This window comes from Heterodontus francisci, chromosome 43 (genome assembly GCF_036365525.1).
Source record: "Heterodontus francisci isolate sHetFra1 chromosome 43, sHetFra1.hap1, whole genome shotgun sequence".
NCBI lineage: Eukaryota > Metazoa > Chordata > Chondrichthyes > Heterodontiformes > Heterodontidae > Heterodontus > Heterodontus francisci.
The window spans coordinates 22536497-22550582 of NC_090413.1; the positions used below are offsets into that span (position 1 = coordinate 22536497).

The window sequence follows — 14086 nt, forward strand, 5'->3', positions numbered from 1 at the left end:
ATTTTTTTTTTTGAAAGGGAAGCTGCCTTCAGGACAATGTATTTAGCAAAACATTCAGTCTTGTGGCGGGGGGTGGGGGGGGGGGGAAATCAGGAGAGGGAGAAGAAATCGGAGGACAGGGTCGCTCACAATGACATTGTGCACAAGTGATTATGTTGTAAAGAAAGGAAGGTCTGAGTCAAGGTAAGTAGATGGAATAGGGAGGATAATTATCCAATATATGTTCAAGTGAGACAACCCAAATATAGAGCAGTCCAGTCCTAGCTTAAAAGGTGAGTGCCAAAATATGTTGCAGAACCAAATACTTTGTATGTTATTAAAATTGAGCAGACTATTAGTATTAGATCAACTAATAGGCTCAAGGTCCCTGTGGGTTATTTCTTTCCAACTGGACACCATTCAAAGAATCTAAGGTGTTGGTCAAGCCATTGTCCAAAGTGGCCAACCCAGTTAATACAATAAAATGTGACATCTGGTAGTGACACTAAATGTCACTAGTACATTTATAGTCAGTTATAACTATTTTATAAAATATGTTAAAGTTACTAGAGGTAAAAATATGGCCAATCTTGCCTCCATGGACCCCTAAAAAATTGGGCATGGATCTTTAGAATCCCAGATACAATAGGGACCTGTGTTCACTCACTCTTAGATTCTGGATACCAAAACCAGATTTTGAAGCAGTCAGACTCCCACAACCAGACCTCAAGAAAGAAGAGCTTCCATTGAAATAACACTTTGTCACATCCTCAGAACATCCCGAAATGCTTCACAACCAATGGGTCTCGGTTTGAACTGCACTCACTGTTGTCAGGTAGGCAAGTACTTCAGCCAACTGCACACAGCAAGGTGGCACAGAACGACAAGAGAATGAATCAGCAGACGATCAGTTTTTGATGGGGTTGTCTGAAGGATGCATTTTAGTCCGAGTCCAACATTGGCTTCAAGCAGTAACAAGGGAGAACAAAAATTGATGCATAGATGGTATCCCATCTGTTCTTTGCAATGCCAAAATGACTAGTGGCATCTAGTGGCAAAGCATCAATGCTGCAGCAACCTTTGATCGGTTATCCAATTTGGACAGCTTGCATTCTTTCTATAATGTCCAACTGGAACGTAAAGCACCCGGCAGGGGGTTCAACAGATGCCTTGGCCTGACCATGTTGCTGCTGGCTGAAGTTGGATCGCATTTTTCCTTTCTGGAAAAAACTAAGGGCTCGTTTGTTGAGGATCAGAGGTTCTTTTCCTGTCTAGTTTTATTTTTATTATTTAGAGTCGGCTTGGCTTCGTTAGTAGCACCCTTGCCTCTGACTCAGCAGGTTGTGCGGCTGAGTCCCATACCAGCACCCGAGTGACTAATCGAGGCTGACGTCCGAGAAGTGAGGGAAGTGCTGGCCTGTTGATGTGAAGTCCAGCTGAGATTCTGTCTGCCTGTTCAGACAGGCTTTAATGATGATCTATTCGAAGGAGAGCAGGGCGGGTCTCCCAGTGTCCTGACCAACACTCCTTCCTCAAGCAACAGACTATAAACAGACTAAGTGACCACTCGTCTAAATACTGTTCTCTGAATGTTGCTGACACGGTTTGGCTGGCACATTTGCCTACATGCCGACAGTCATTGCAAAAATAACCCCATCGTGCAAAGCCCTTTGAGATGGTTAAGCTGCGTAATAAAGTTTTAGATAGGTGGATGTGCTCCCCAAAGGAGGAAGCCAAATGAAGCTGGTTCCATTTTTAAGTGAGACAAGTGTCCTCTTTGGCTGAATCAATAAAAGGACCCCTGTGAACAGGATCACAAAACCAAAGAGGTTGCCCAGTATTTTGGAATGGAATTTGAACGTCCCAAGACAGTCTGTGTCCCCAACTACAGGTGCTTTTTTTTTCACACACTTGGGGATGAAAACGATGTAGGTTCTGTTAAATGATCCAAACGTTGGCGCAGAGGGGCACATGTTGCCTATCCTTGGCCCTCCTCACAGGATGCCTCCTGTCGTTCTCTGCGTGTGGCAGCAACAGCTTAACCCACCCCCACCCATCCCCAAAGGGTTCATGAGAGACAGTTCTTTGCCAGGCCCAGTCCTGAACCTGGTCACAGCTCCACAACATCCCCTGCAACTCTCTGTCCCTTTACAATTTCTCCCCATAGGGACTTACTCATCCTCAGGTACACTTTCATGGACCCACCACTCACTAGCACTTTGCTCGAATGTCTATTCTTCAACTGTAAGCATCAAGCGGGCAATTCTACCAGGGAGGGATGAGAGCTGAGCCAACTTTCACACACCTTCAAGAGGTGGGGTGTGATCACTAGAACACCTTTGGGCTCAATTTCTCCCTTCTCTAACTTAGGAGCATTGAAGTAATCTGTGATGCCCCGACTGCTCCCCAACCTGAGTTCAACTAACTCAGGAACTGAACCTGCGGCATACTGGTTTAAGTGGCTTGGCATCACACTAGTGCCGTGAGCCCCCAAGCCGGGGCGAGGCCGGTTTCAACGCGGTTGACTTTCTCCTCGGAACCACCCTGCCCTCGACAGCTTGGCTGCGACAGCATCCAATGTGACCGTGCAGCACTGAAGCCCAGAACTGAGACCATCCAACATCGTGAGAGACACCAGTGAATAAAGTAAAGCTCTCGCAACAATCGCGCACCTAAAATGCCAAGAAATCCAAAGCAAAACTGCTCCAGTCACGGACACCATTTTGCACCACAAGACACTGAAGGATTCTCTATCCTTCAATTGGGAAACTAAATATGTTATAAATATATATATAACATATTTATTTATCAATAGAAAGATGTTATAATATATGCATTAATGTTTTAATATATATATATTTTAAATAGAATCCTGTTACAAAGAGTGAGTGGGAAATGAAATATGTAAATAAATAAAAAAAAATCTTTTAGGTCTCAGTTTATTTAATGATGAGATTTTTGACTTTTTGCGGACAACGAACAGATGTTCCACCTTGGCTTGGCCAATGAGCCCCTAAGGCTGGAGGGTTGCAGAGCTACAAGCCACGAGGCATCAGAACTCTGGTGTCCATCTATCCGGGTGCACATAAAGCTATTAATATACTGGAACAGGTAGCGACACGAGCATCCACATGCAAGATAAGTGATAAATGAATAAGAGGGCCAACAATTCATAGGTGAACTCACAATTGCTTTTTCTCTCCCCTTTGACCACTACAATTATTCCTCCCAATAATGAAGGTCATTTTTCTTCATCTGGAAAAATAAAAGCTGTCCTTTTTACGAAAACTTTATTTTGGGGGGACGGGTGAGGTGGGTGAAGGTGGAAGTGGAGGGGGGGGGGTGTTGGGAGGGGAGGAGCAAGGAGTGATGAAGTCTTCTAAGGCAGTCACTTCCTCCATCTTGCCATTCTGCAGTTTCGTCATTGGATGCAAGACAGTGAAAAAAAACAATAGCCTTCAACTAATACCATTGATGAAAAATAAAATCATATTTTAGTACTTTTATATACAGATACAAAGTCCAGCAATATTTCAAATCTCTCTATTTAACTCTTCAACACCTCAGTATCTCTCCTTAAGGTTTTAGTTTTTCAAACCATTATGTAGAAAGGCGATTAACACTTTCAGTACTGAAGGTAACTTAGCCTGTCGATTATGCGTCTCATTCTTGAATTTCTTTTTAACTGGTTGACCTCCTTGTCACATTTCTCATGGACACATAAGGCATATTTTCCTTTTTCGCCTGCCTAACGGTCATTGAAATGCAAAATGCGTTGAGATATTTCAGAGAGACAAGTGCTATATAAACACAAGTCTTTCTTGGTTCTTTTATATATGTGTGTCGTGTAGAACAATATATTTGTTGCTACTCCGTTGTTCGCCTGACTGTGCTACACATCTAACTTCATGGTGAAGTAGAAAAAAGTGCGGATTAGTCAGCTGTCCGTTAGTGTTCCACTTATTAGCCTGGCAAATCGGGAAGACTTGCTGAAGGACCAAGGCCTGAGATGGAGGTCACTGCCAAAGCTGAAGAGAGTCGGAGAGACAGGGAGCTAAATAGGTGACACGAAAAACTTGACTAGTGCAGGAATAAACGCAATAACAGCACAAGTGGCGTTGTGCACAGACACAAGCTCCATCCCCTTCCGTCCTGTGAAAACAAAATCATTGCTAACAAATCCAGCTTTGAGCGAGAAGCATTCTACGTGCGGCCTGAGTTTCAAGAGGACAGAGTTAAAAGAAAGCTGAAAAATTGCACTGTGTGTCTGCTTTTTTTTCCCCCTCAAATGTTGCCAGAAGCGTTATGAAGAAATTGCTGCTCTATATCGCTCCTATTTGGAGAATATTGCACTGTCACGCCATTTTAGCAAAAGCTTCAGTGAAGTGAAAATGGCGGGACAGATCTAACTAGCGATGTGCCTTGTAGGCACGTTTGCTCAATGCCTTAGACATTATACATCAACAGGCACACATAATTCAGGTTGTATAAATCTCAGATATATAAATTTACACAGAATATACATAGAAATTGATGCACTTCAAAAATGATTGTGTGACGTATTCTGAGCCCTTTTCATTGATAAAGGACTATAATAAATCCAAGTATCATTTTATTACCTTTTTTAACAACTTAAATGGATTGATATATCAAAGACTGCTGAAGTAAAATAGAGTTCATAAAACTGATTTGAATACTGCATCAAATAAAACACCAAGTTCAAATTATTAAACCTTTTTTTTGGGATAAGATAATATCGATGGGACGGGATGCAATTTGAACATAAAATAATTGTTTGTTCAGTCTCTTGGATCATGCCAAGGTGCATGCAAATAAAATGGGGCCACTTATATTTTTGCTCTTCAAATTTTATCTAATGATGACGTGTTCCATTTTTTGTGAGTGGCTCTATCTGTGGCCTGACTGATTGCCACTGATTGACAGAGAAAAAAAAGATCATTTTTTTCTACCTTCTCCCACAACTCTTTGAAAAAAAAACAAGGCGTAGAACACTTCTCTCTCACTGGACGATTCTTTCACACTAACCTTTCCAGTCAAAGCCTGTTGTTCAGGACATTGGGTTACGAAGAACACAACCCCAGTTATCACATTAACCTGGTAAGCAATATCACACATTTCAAATATTTACAAACCGCAGAAATCAGTTTTTGGCTGAGGGGAGGGTTGGTGGCGAGCGAGAATTTTCTCTATATAAAATGAAGGCGGTGTTTTAGTTGTGCCCGCATTGTATTGCCAGGCAGAACTTGGCACTGTCTCATTTCAATCGAGCCCAGCTATAGCTACCCTGTTTCCATTGCTGGAATGAGTTAACAGGGTGCTGTTCTTTCGAGGGAGGATCAAGGATTACTTACCAAGGTTACTCAACACTGGCTTGGGAGTTTCAGAATAAATCCGAACTCTCTACTTTCAATTCTCTTGCGCATCAACAACCTCCAACACTGTCCAAAAAAAAAAAACAGCCCTCCCGTCTGGAACACACAGCTGACTTCTTGTTTCCAAAAAGATATTTGCGCCAATTTAAGATGAGATAGAAATTAGTGAGATGTCCTCATATATAAAGTTCGGAACTTTTTGCAAATTTTAGCACAGCTGCCCCACACACTTGTCTCACAGGAATGGTCACAATGCACAGCTAAAATATGAGAACCCATTTAACATTTCTTTAAAGGACATACAGAATTTTGTCAGTCACTTGGGCAGATTGTCAAATAGTTCTTTCCATTCACATATGTAAATATGCATGTAAAAAAAGATGTGTGCTACTTTTAAATTTCCAAAGGCCATTACAAGTTGTGGCACATGCCCAGTGGGGGTAAGTTCGTACATGCACCCTTACAATGAAACGACATGAAGCATGAATTCATAGTGCATTAGAACGAAATGCAACACAGAGTTGGACAATACACACATCATCATTATGGGGTGCAAACCAAACGTTTACTCATATCTATCACCGTGGCACTCTTTATATCACCCAGCGGTCTGTGGTCACATTACTACCACACTCACATCTGAATTCTGTTTGCGAGTGAGGGATTTCATTTTAGATTCTAAGCCCAGATATCAGAATATCTGCCTCCTCGACATAATTCGTTAAGAGGGCTTGGCCCCTCTGCTCAAACCACAAAGTCACGAGTGATAGTTAGCTCAATTTAAGCGGCCTACATTTTGGAAGCGTCAGCTTGGGTCAGTCAGTCATACTCTCAACCCCTGTTGCTGAGGCTGGGGGTCAATAACCGACAGTCCAGTGCATTACTGAGCAAGGTTCAGAGGAAGATATGAGTGGGTGGAGTGGGGGCATTGGGGTAGAAACAAAAGGCGGGTCCTGTCTGGTTGACAGGCATTAAAGATACAAAGGGAAGATGGTACGATTGGCATTTTGGGATTGGGACACAAAATGAGCTAGAGAGCCTTCTACTACTTAAATTTAATTTAATTACATAAACAGTTTTTAATACCCTCTGCCCTCCCATTGACTTTACTGTAACATTTCAATTAATGTTTTTTTTTTGAAAGATGGGCTAATTCAGGCTTTTGTTGCCTGCACTCAGTACAAAGATTCATGTCTCTACAGATTTCATTCAATTTGAATTTCATTTGCTAAGCTTTTTTTCCTTATTTCTTTTGCAATTGTCCTCATAACAAATGATATTTGTCAGAAACAATTTTGTTTTAAAATCAATGCATTTTTTTCAAAATGATACGTTATGTTTGGGATACTTCTACTGAAAACAAATATAGGAATTTTAACCTTGTTTTATATATAAAAGCACCCACTCAGGAAGCACGCACAATGGGTTAAATACAATGGTCAACCTCTGAAACGAAAGGGGACATTTTAATATTTTTCCCTTGGCTTTAGCGGTTGAATGTAAGCAATTTTTTCAACAAGGTGAAGATTTTTTTCCTTTGCATATGCATGTTATTTAATTCCTAGGTTAATCGAATGTTGTCCTTTGTATGCAGGGAAATTTAAAATGGGAACCGTTCAAACACAGCGCTATCGCTCTACAAATCGATCAAATGCAAACGAGGGCCCGTAAGATAGAACAAGAGATGAAAACAGTTAAGCAAATGGGCAACTTACCTGTACTGTGTACAAAATAGGCCAAATACAAGTCAAGTTCCTTTACAGAAACTCCAATGTGGTGTGGCTGGACACATAGGCCTTGGTTACTGCACTGAGGTGATTTGACCAGGCGCTCACCGTCAGTACTTTCTAAGGGAGTCCCTTTGAACAGTATGACCATTACCAGGTCTAACCTCCAGACCTTGTCTGCTTGTCTCAAGCAGTCGATCCGCCGAATCTTGCCTTTCTGATCGGGGTTGGAAAGGACGCAACAAGGAGCCTTCTTGCCGGTGATGGACAACACAAAATCCTCCCGGAATTCAGGCCGGATATCTTTCCGCAGTTTTGCCAAGAGCCGAGATGCCCACTTCTGTTTGATTTCAGGCTTCTCTCCAAGGAGCTCGTCTTTGACCACCCTCTCTTCGTCCTTGGACATACGTTTCTCGTGCTTCTTAAAGTACTTGCGCTTGCGAGCCTGCAGGTTGAACCATGTGTAGGAGAAAGCACGGACGTGAGGGAGAAGTGCTTCGATAAAGGGATGAAATTCATCCTGTTAGCGGGAGAGGGGAGTGGGAGTGGTGGGGGGGGGGGGGTTTGGAGGAAAAGAAGGAGACAAAGGAGAGATGGGAATCAATATGGTTACGAAACAATTGAGAAAATGAGTTAAAAAATAAATAAAAATTTAAAAAACACGGTAGCTTTGCAAAACGTACACAGTCACACACACACAAATGTACATACACAAAGTCAAAAAATACAGATCCATTGCGTCTGTGCAGGCATTTTTTAAATAGTTACCATTTCGAACTCTCATTACGCTGAGAACTGTTCTGCGTTCAATGATTGTACCCAAAACGGGGCGAATGGGTACTCTGCCTCGCACACACACACGCACAAAATGTGACAGTTCCAGCAAACGGCTTTATATATTTTTTTTAAAAAAAGGACTTAATCATGCACAAACAGCCGTAGCCAAAAAAAAAAAGAAAGTTCGTCTGATAGCAGGGTTCCTCTGGCCTATTTGGAACAGGCAATGGTAGCAATGGAGGGACGGATTCCCGTGTTGGAGTGAGTATGAGACCGCTGGCAGAAAAGACTGCAGCTTTCTTTCTCTCTCTCTCTCTCTCTCTCTCTCTTTCTCTCTCTCTCTCACTCGCTCGCTCTCTCTTTCCCCACACAATCCCCAACCATTTGCTTGAGCTTTTGCCAGCTTAAGGCCCACCTATTTGGCAAAGTCACGCCTACTAGGCAGCCAATCAATGCTCCTAAAGACGGACTGTGCAGTCGGAGATAGAATGCAATTTGCCAAATCGACTGCTTCATACGCAATGAATAAGCAAAGTCCAGCATTTATGAATTTTTCATTTTTTTTTTCTCTCTCTGTGTACCATGGCAGGTTGGGGGCATCACACACCATTAAAAACACATACAGTCCCACTAGACCCAAACCAGCTGCTCCTCTTAATATGGACGACCAGATTAACAAACAAACAAGCAATTTAATGTCACCCCTTTTTCTAAAAAAAAATTCCCCTTCCTCTGAGGAAAGCAACTAAATAGACATGGTGTTGGGAGGAAAAAAAACAAATTAACAAAAGGAGCAACAAAAAAAAAAATGAGATGGTGAAAGTCAGCCCTTCCCACATAGAGCAGGCTTTGCAACATTTGTAGATTTACTGCCACTTTCTGCGAATGCTGCTCCCCAAGATTAAAATACGGTCCTGTCCTTTTAATCGCTCTTGTTTATAAAAAAAAATGGTTTGCCAAAGAAAGCAAAAAGTCTCGAGGGATTTGAAGGCTATCATAATCTAAAAACGTTAGAAATTTTCGCTCGCTTGCTCTCACAAGCTGTAACTCACAGAAAACTCCTATCATTCAACTTTTGTTTCTGTTTCTTTTCAAAGCCCCGTTCCACACTGCCAAGGCCCTGTGCCAGCCTCACCGTCCTGCCTAGAAGTAGGTCAACACTAGTTACATTTTCACTTCAGCAGTCTGTCGCTAAATTGTCAAAAGCAAAGTTAACCCATCGACAAACCCAGTTATCGCCGAGATTAAAAACCCAGTTTTGTCAAATGTCTACTACACCCGAAACAGCGTGGGCAGTTTTATTCTCTCTTGCTCTCTCTCTCTCTCTCCCCAAGTTAACCTATGAAAGTTCAGCTTTGTTGCAGCTCACTCCAAGGGCATTTGGTGTTCAAGCAGGGGAAGAAAAATTAACTTCAATTGGGGAAAAAAATGCTACCATCTAAACCAATGTCCTCACAGCTTCTATTGTGGAATTTCTTTTCCCCAACTGGAGGGAATTCTTGTTTTGTGTGCGAGGGGAAAAATCAAGGGAAATAAAATTTTAAAACTGCAGACATATTTTAGATTTGTGTGTGCGTGTCTGTGTGTGTGCTTTATTTTCCAGCTGAGTTAGGTTTCAGGGACACAGCACCTCACACAGATCTGTGCGGGCATTGAAAACGGCCTCGTCCCATGAAACAAAACAAAAAGCAGTGGAAGCTCCAAGACTGAGCCTTTCGCACTATTGCTCTGTTCTTCCAGAGCACAGGACAGGTGTAAATAGCTGAAAGCCGATGAGCACGCCTGCATTGTTTAAAATTTTGTTAACAAATCCATAGCTCGATCAACTGACGTGTGTTAACTATTCCTAAGGCTTTGGAATTAAACTTGCACGCGGACAGAGTGTGTGAGGGGGTGGCAGACAGGTGCATGAAAATTTTCGGGCTTAATCCCAGCGTGGCCTTGACTGTATTTATGTTGGCACAAGGCTTCACTCACATATAAAATAATTGTTTCGTGTTCTGCGACTGAGGTATGCATAAAGGAAAGAAAAACCCACGTTTCAATATACCTGGGCCCTTGCATTTGCCCTCCTTTTGCATTTCTATTCAAAGCACTTTATTTTTAAACCAAGTCCCCACTTGACATTGGCTCCAACTACTTTTTAAGAGCAAGTTCACAGGAGGGCTCAAGTATGCTCAACCCCCTATCCCATTCCCTTACCCCCTCCTCCTTCCGCTTTAATAATTTCGCAAACAATCCCCTTTTCCTGCACAACATTTTTACACGTCTCGGGACACAACCAACACAAGGCTGAGCTTGCACAGAGGTGATGCAATGTTGGTGCTCCACTTACCTAAACCAGCTCGTGTTCCCTCAAAGCATTCCTCCTAGGTGTGCATGTGTTTCCACCCCCCCCCCCCCCCAATGATGTTTTTGTCCACCCAACAAGTTGCAAATTTAAACTATTCCATTTTATTTTGATGAACCAATTTTTTTTTTTATTAAAAATGCAGTCCCAAATTAACTTCAAAACAAATAAACCATATCATAGATATACCCTGCCTGGGCTGATAAAACAAAAAGGATTGTGAACAAAAGTAACAGGGACAGAGATTAATTAATTTTTTTAAAAGTATCTCTTATTAAAACAAAATCTCACTGTCACCCCAAAGCAATTATAGTCAATTTTCCAAATTGATTTATTATATAGAAATATACATCTAACTTATAAATATCTTTTACATATAGATAAATATCTTATATATAATACATATGCACATTGCTTGTTGCATACATACAAAAACATATTTTAAACATAAACACACATACAACATCCATGTATATTATATATTGTGTACAGATATGTATTGTGTAAATATCTGAATATAGATTTTATATATAATAAAAGACATTTGCATAAGTATATTCTTGAAGTGAAAATATTATTCATCACACTTGCCAATGTTTGCCCAAATTTCATACATATATACCCCACCATCTAGTGATCTTAGTCTCAGAGGAGATTACAACAGACCAATGCCCCCCCCAAAAAATAATATTTTAAAATGACTTATTCAAACTATTAAAAAATCTCGAAGAAAACTGCCCAGAAATTTAATTCAAGAATTCCGGTCTTAAAAGATTTAATTTATTTGTATTTTTTCAGTCTTTTATAGAAATAGCTGGGGAAGGAAGAGAGAGCGAGAGAGAAGCAAAAGTACGCAAGTCGGGGGGTAATGGAGAAACTCAAATTGACACATCTTTCTTTCCACACCCTGATATTTTATAAAAGATAACTTACACGCTAAGTAAGGATGCCACGTTCCATTGTGTGGAGTGGATATATTTTTCTCTCTCCTTGACAATCTGCATTACAGAATTTGAACTGTATAAGGGGATTCCCTCAACTGGGCCATTTGCTTGCTTTCTGAACACAGCGTTTTAAGAAATATTGTTACTAATAAGCAGAGATATTTACCAGAATTTATATATATAGTGTGCGAGATAATGCTGCTTCCTAATTATTGGCAAAACTGTTTTCCTTCTTAACTATTTTTAAATGTTCAAATTAACTGATTTATATAAAGCACACAATTTCATTTGGGGGGGGGGGTGGAAATTCGAGAAGGCTGATAAAACTCCCTATTTTTTTTTTGTCTTCTAAAGTGAAGTTGGAGAGAATTATTTTGAGTTTAGAAAGAGCTCCTTTGTGTTGATGCAGCAGCAGCTGCGTCTACAGCTCGCACTGTATATAAGCCAAGTAAATAGTTTGTTTCCGTTTAGAAAGCAGTCACCGTAAGCCAAGATGTGGAACTCAGAAAGGCATGTTTGAGCCATCGGCGAGAGCCGGGAGAAAGGGCGAGGCACCGCAGTGCAAATAATAAAAATAAAATAATAAAATCGACAGCCGGAAGTTCAGAAGCGAAACCCAGGTACACTGGCAAAATATTTCCAACACGAGAGGCTGCAATACTTTGATTTTCTGTGTGTGTATGTTTTCCTAAAAGCGTTTCGAAGTTATCTTTTCAACATAATAAGGTCACGAGCAGCAACTGCTATACTGAGGAAGGGGTTGAAATGAGTAAAATCACAAAACGTGACATATTCTTCGGAAAGAAGTTAATGCAAGGTTTCAACATCCCAAGTTTGTGCCCCAGTCTGATTTCCACGGATTTATTTTATTTTCATCAGCCTTCCTTCATTGTGTCACTTCTGGGGGGGGAAGTCAGGTTAACAGAAAAATTGCATTCCTGGGGAAGACTTACACTTAAAAGTGCAACGGGGTGGGGGGGGGGGGGGGGGAAAGAGAGGATTTTTTATTAAAATCCTAGCTTCAAGAGTTGTCGGCAAGGGCTGAACTCATGATTGTGCTCTGCTAGGGATTTGCAGAGGATACGCTGCCCTTGGCTGGTGCGACTTAACAAAAGTGTTCAGCCCTCTGAACAAGTGTGTACGTGCTCCGTCCTTTTCAACTATTCGCTATCTCTCCCCTCCCCCGATCTGAAAATGTATTTGAGATTTTTTATTTCTCTGCCCGAGGTGTGAAGATTTTCGCTGTTTTGCTTACTCCGCTGTGTATTTTCCCTCTCTCTCTCTCTCAAACAGCAGTGCTTCCCTTCCCCTCTGCAGTTTCCTCTCTCTTCAATGATCAAAACCAACACTTTTTTTTGTTTCTTCCTTACAAGACGCCCACTGTGAGTGTAAGCCACGCATGTACCACATTTAGCATTGCGCAACTATACTGAGAAATATGCATTTGTAAATATGAATATAAACCCCCCCCCCCCCCCCCAACCCCGAAACAAAAATCCAGCCAGCACGAAAAGCTGCATGTTGACATTTTATGTGGATATTAAGTAGTTGGGAACGGTTTGGAAAATTCTAAATGTCAATAATTTATTGCAGAGGTTCTTTTTGCATGCAGTCTGATGGTTCCTGTAACTTTTCTACTTTTATTCGAGTTTAATTTTATCTGTGTCGGATTACTTTGATTTTTTTTTTGAGGGCTGGATGACAGCGGTGCAAAGAAAGCATTATGTACCACACGATTTGCTGGAGATCTCAGCCTAACTACGGAGGTTGGGCGAAGTGAGGGGGGTGATAAAGGATTTGGGCGGATTGGCCCCTGGCTCGCATCCGTATGGGCAAATTCAGAATGGGTTGGGGTGGTGGGATCCCGGCGGATAACCTGCTTTTTCAAGTTTGAGGATGGGACATGATATGAGGAAACCAGAAATGTGACATTTTTTTTTTTAAAAAAAAGGGCTGCACCTTCATAGAAAAGTCAATAGGACTGGGTGTTAACATTTTAAAAATAAAGTTTTCAATGCGCTGTGATCATTTGTTTTTTAATGAGAGCTCTCTACAGAATGCTGCTATTTGCAACAGCAACCACAGGGAGAAATTAAATAATTCAAACCAGACCTGGTTTAAAGTCCTAACCAGAGTTGCAATGGTTAATTTTGCAAGTTGGGTTTTTATTTATATATTTAAACAAAACAAAAAAACATCTACCAGCTGTAACTTTTTGCGTTCCTCAGTAACAGAGAAATGGCTGCTCTGATACTCGGTGAGATTCAGGCTGGACACGGGAGAGCAGGTTTTTTTGTTGCGCGTTCGGAGTTCCATTACTTTCTGTATGTTGTTATGCAACAGTGCGATGCTGGTAAATTGTACATCACAATTGTTAATTACTCCCCAGCCCAGACGGTCAGAACAACCGATTCAGTACAAGGCAGCGTGTCCGACCAACTCCAGACATTTGCTCGCCCCCACCCCGCTCAATTTTGTGAGCCCAGGAAATAATTCTCAGGAAATAGTATCAATGTTTTTATTTGCATAAGGTTTCAGTCCCATCTGACTCCAGTAGGTGCAATTAAATCCTCAAATCTTCCACATCAACCTTCCACCTCTTTCTGCTCCCCCTGTGCCTCATCCCTCCGTCTCCCCACCACTAAACAATCTATTAGTCGATATTCAGGTCAGTTGTCATTCAAAGTTTGATATTTAAATGACGTGGCTGAAGTCTTGCTCTGGAATTAGCTTGTTATCTTGTTGGGGGCTGCATCGATTACCGCAACTGCTTGTATTTGGTTTTAATTTGACTCGGGCATTATTCATGGTTTGCGAGTCCGATTCCTGTTCGGGGGGAAAAGCGCCAAAATTCATTTCAAAGAGCCTGAAAGTTGGACTTGATTCCCCCGCAATCCCAAATATTTTCAATATTCC

General features: G+C 41.4%; 1 protein-coding gene across 8 annotated transcripts in view; it reads right to left on the reverse strand.

The window, feature by feature from the left end:
* nfixb (nuclear factor I/Xb) overlaps nt 1–14086 on the reverse strand; it is a 342103-nt gene that overhangs the window by 305250 nt on the left and 22767 nt on the right. For 7 of the 8 annotated variants that reach the window (XM_068021133.1, XM_068021132.1, XM_068021135.1 and 4 more), the window contains one exon: nt 7088–7619. In XM_068021133.1, coding sequence (XP_067877234.1) covers nt 7088–7619 — 532 coding nt within the window. Of the gene's footprint in view, nt 1–7087; nt 7620–7867; nt 8256–14086 lie in introns of those variants that run through there. The other variant, XM_068021136.1, reaches the window with a different exon arrangement.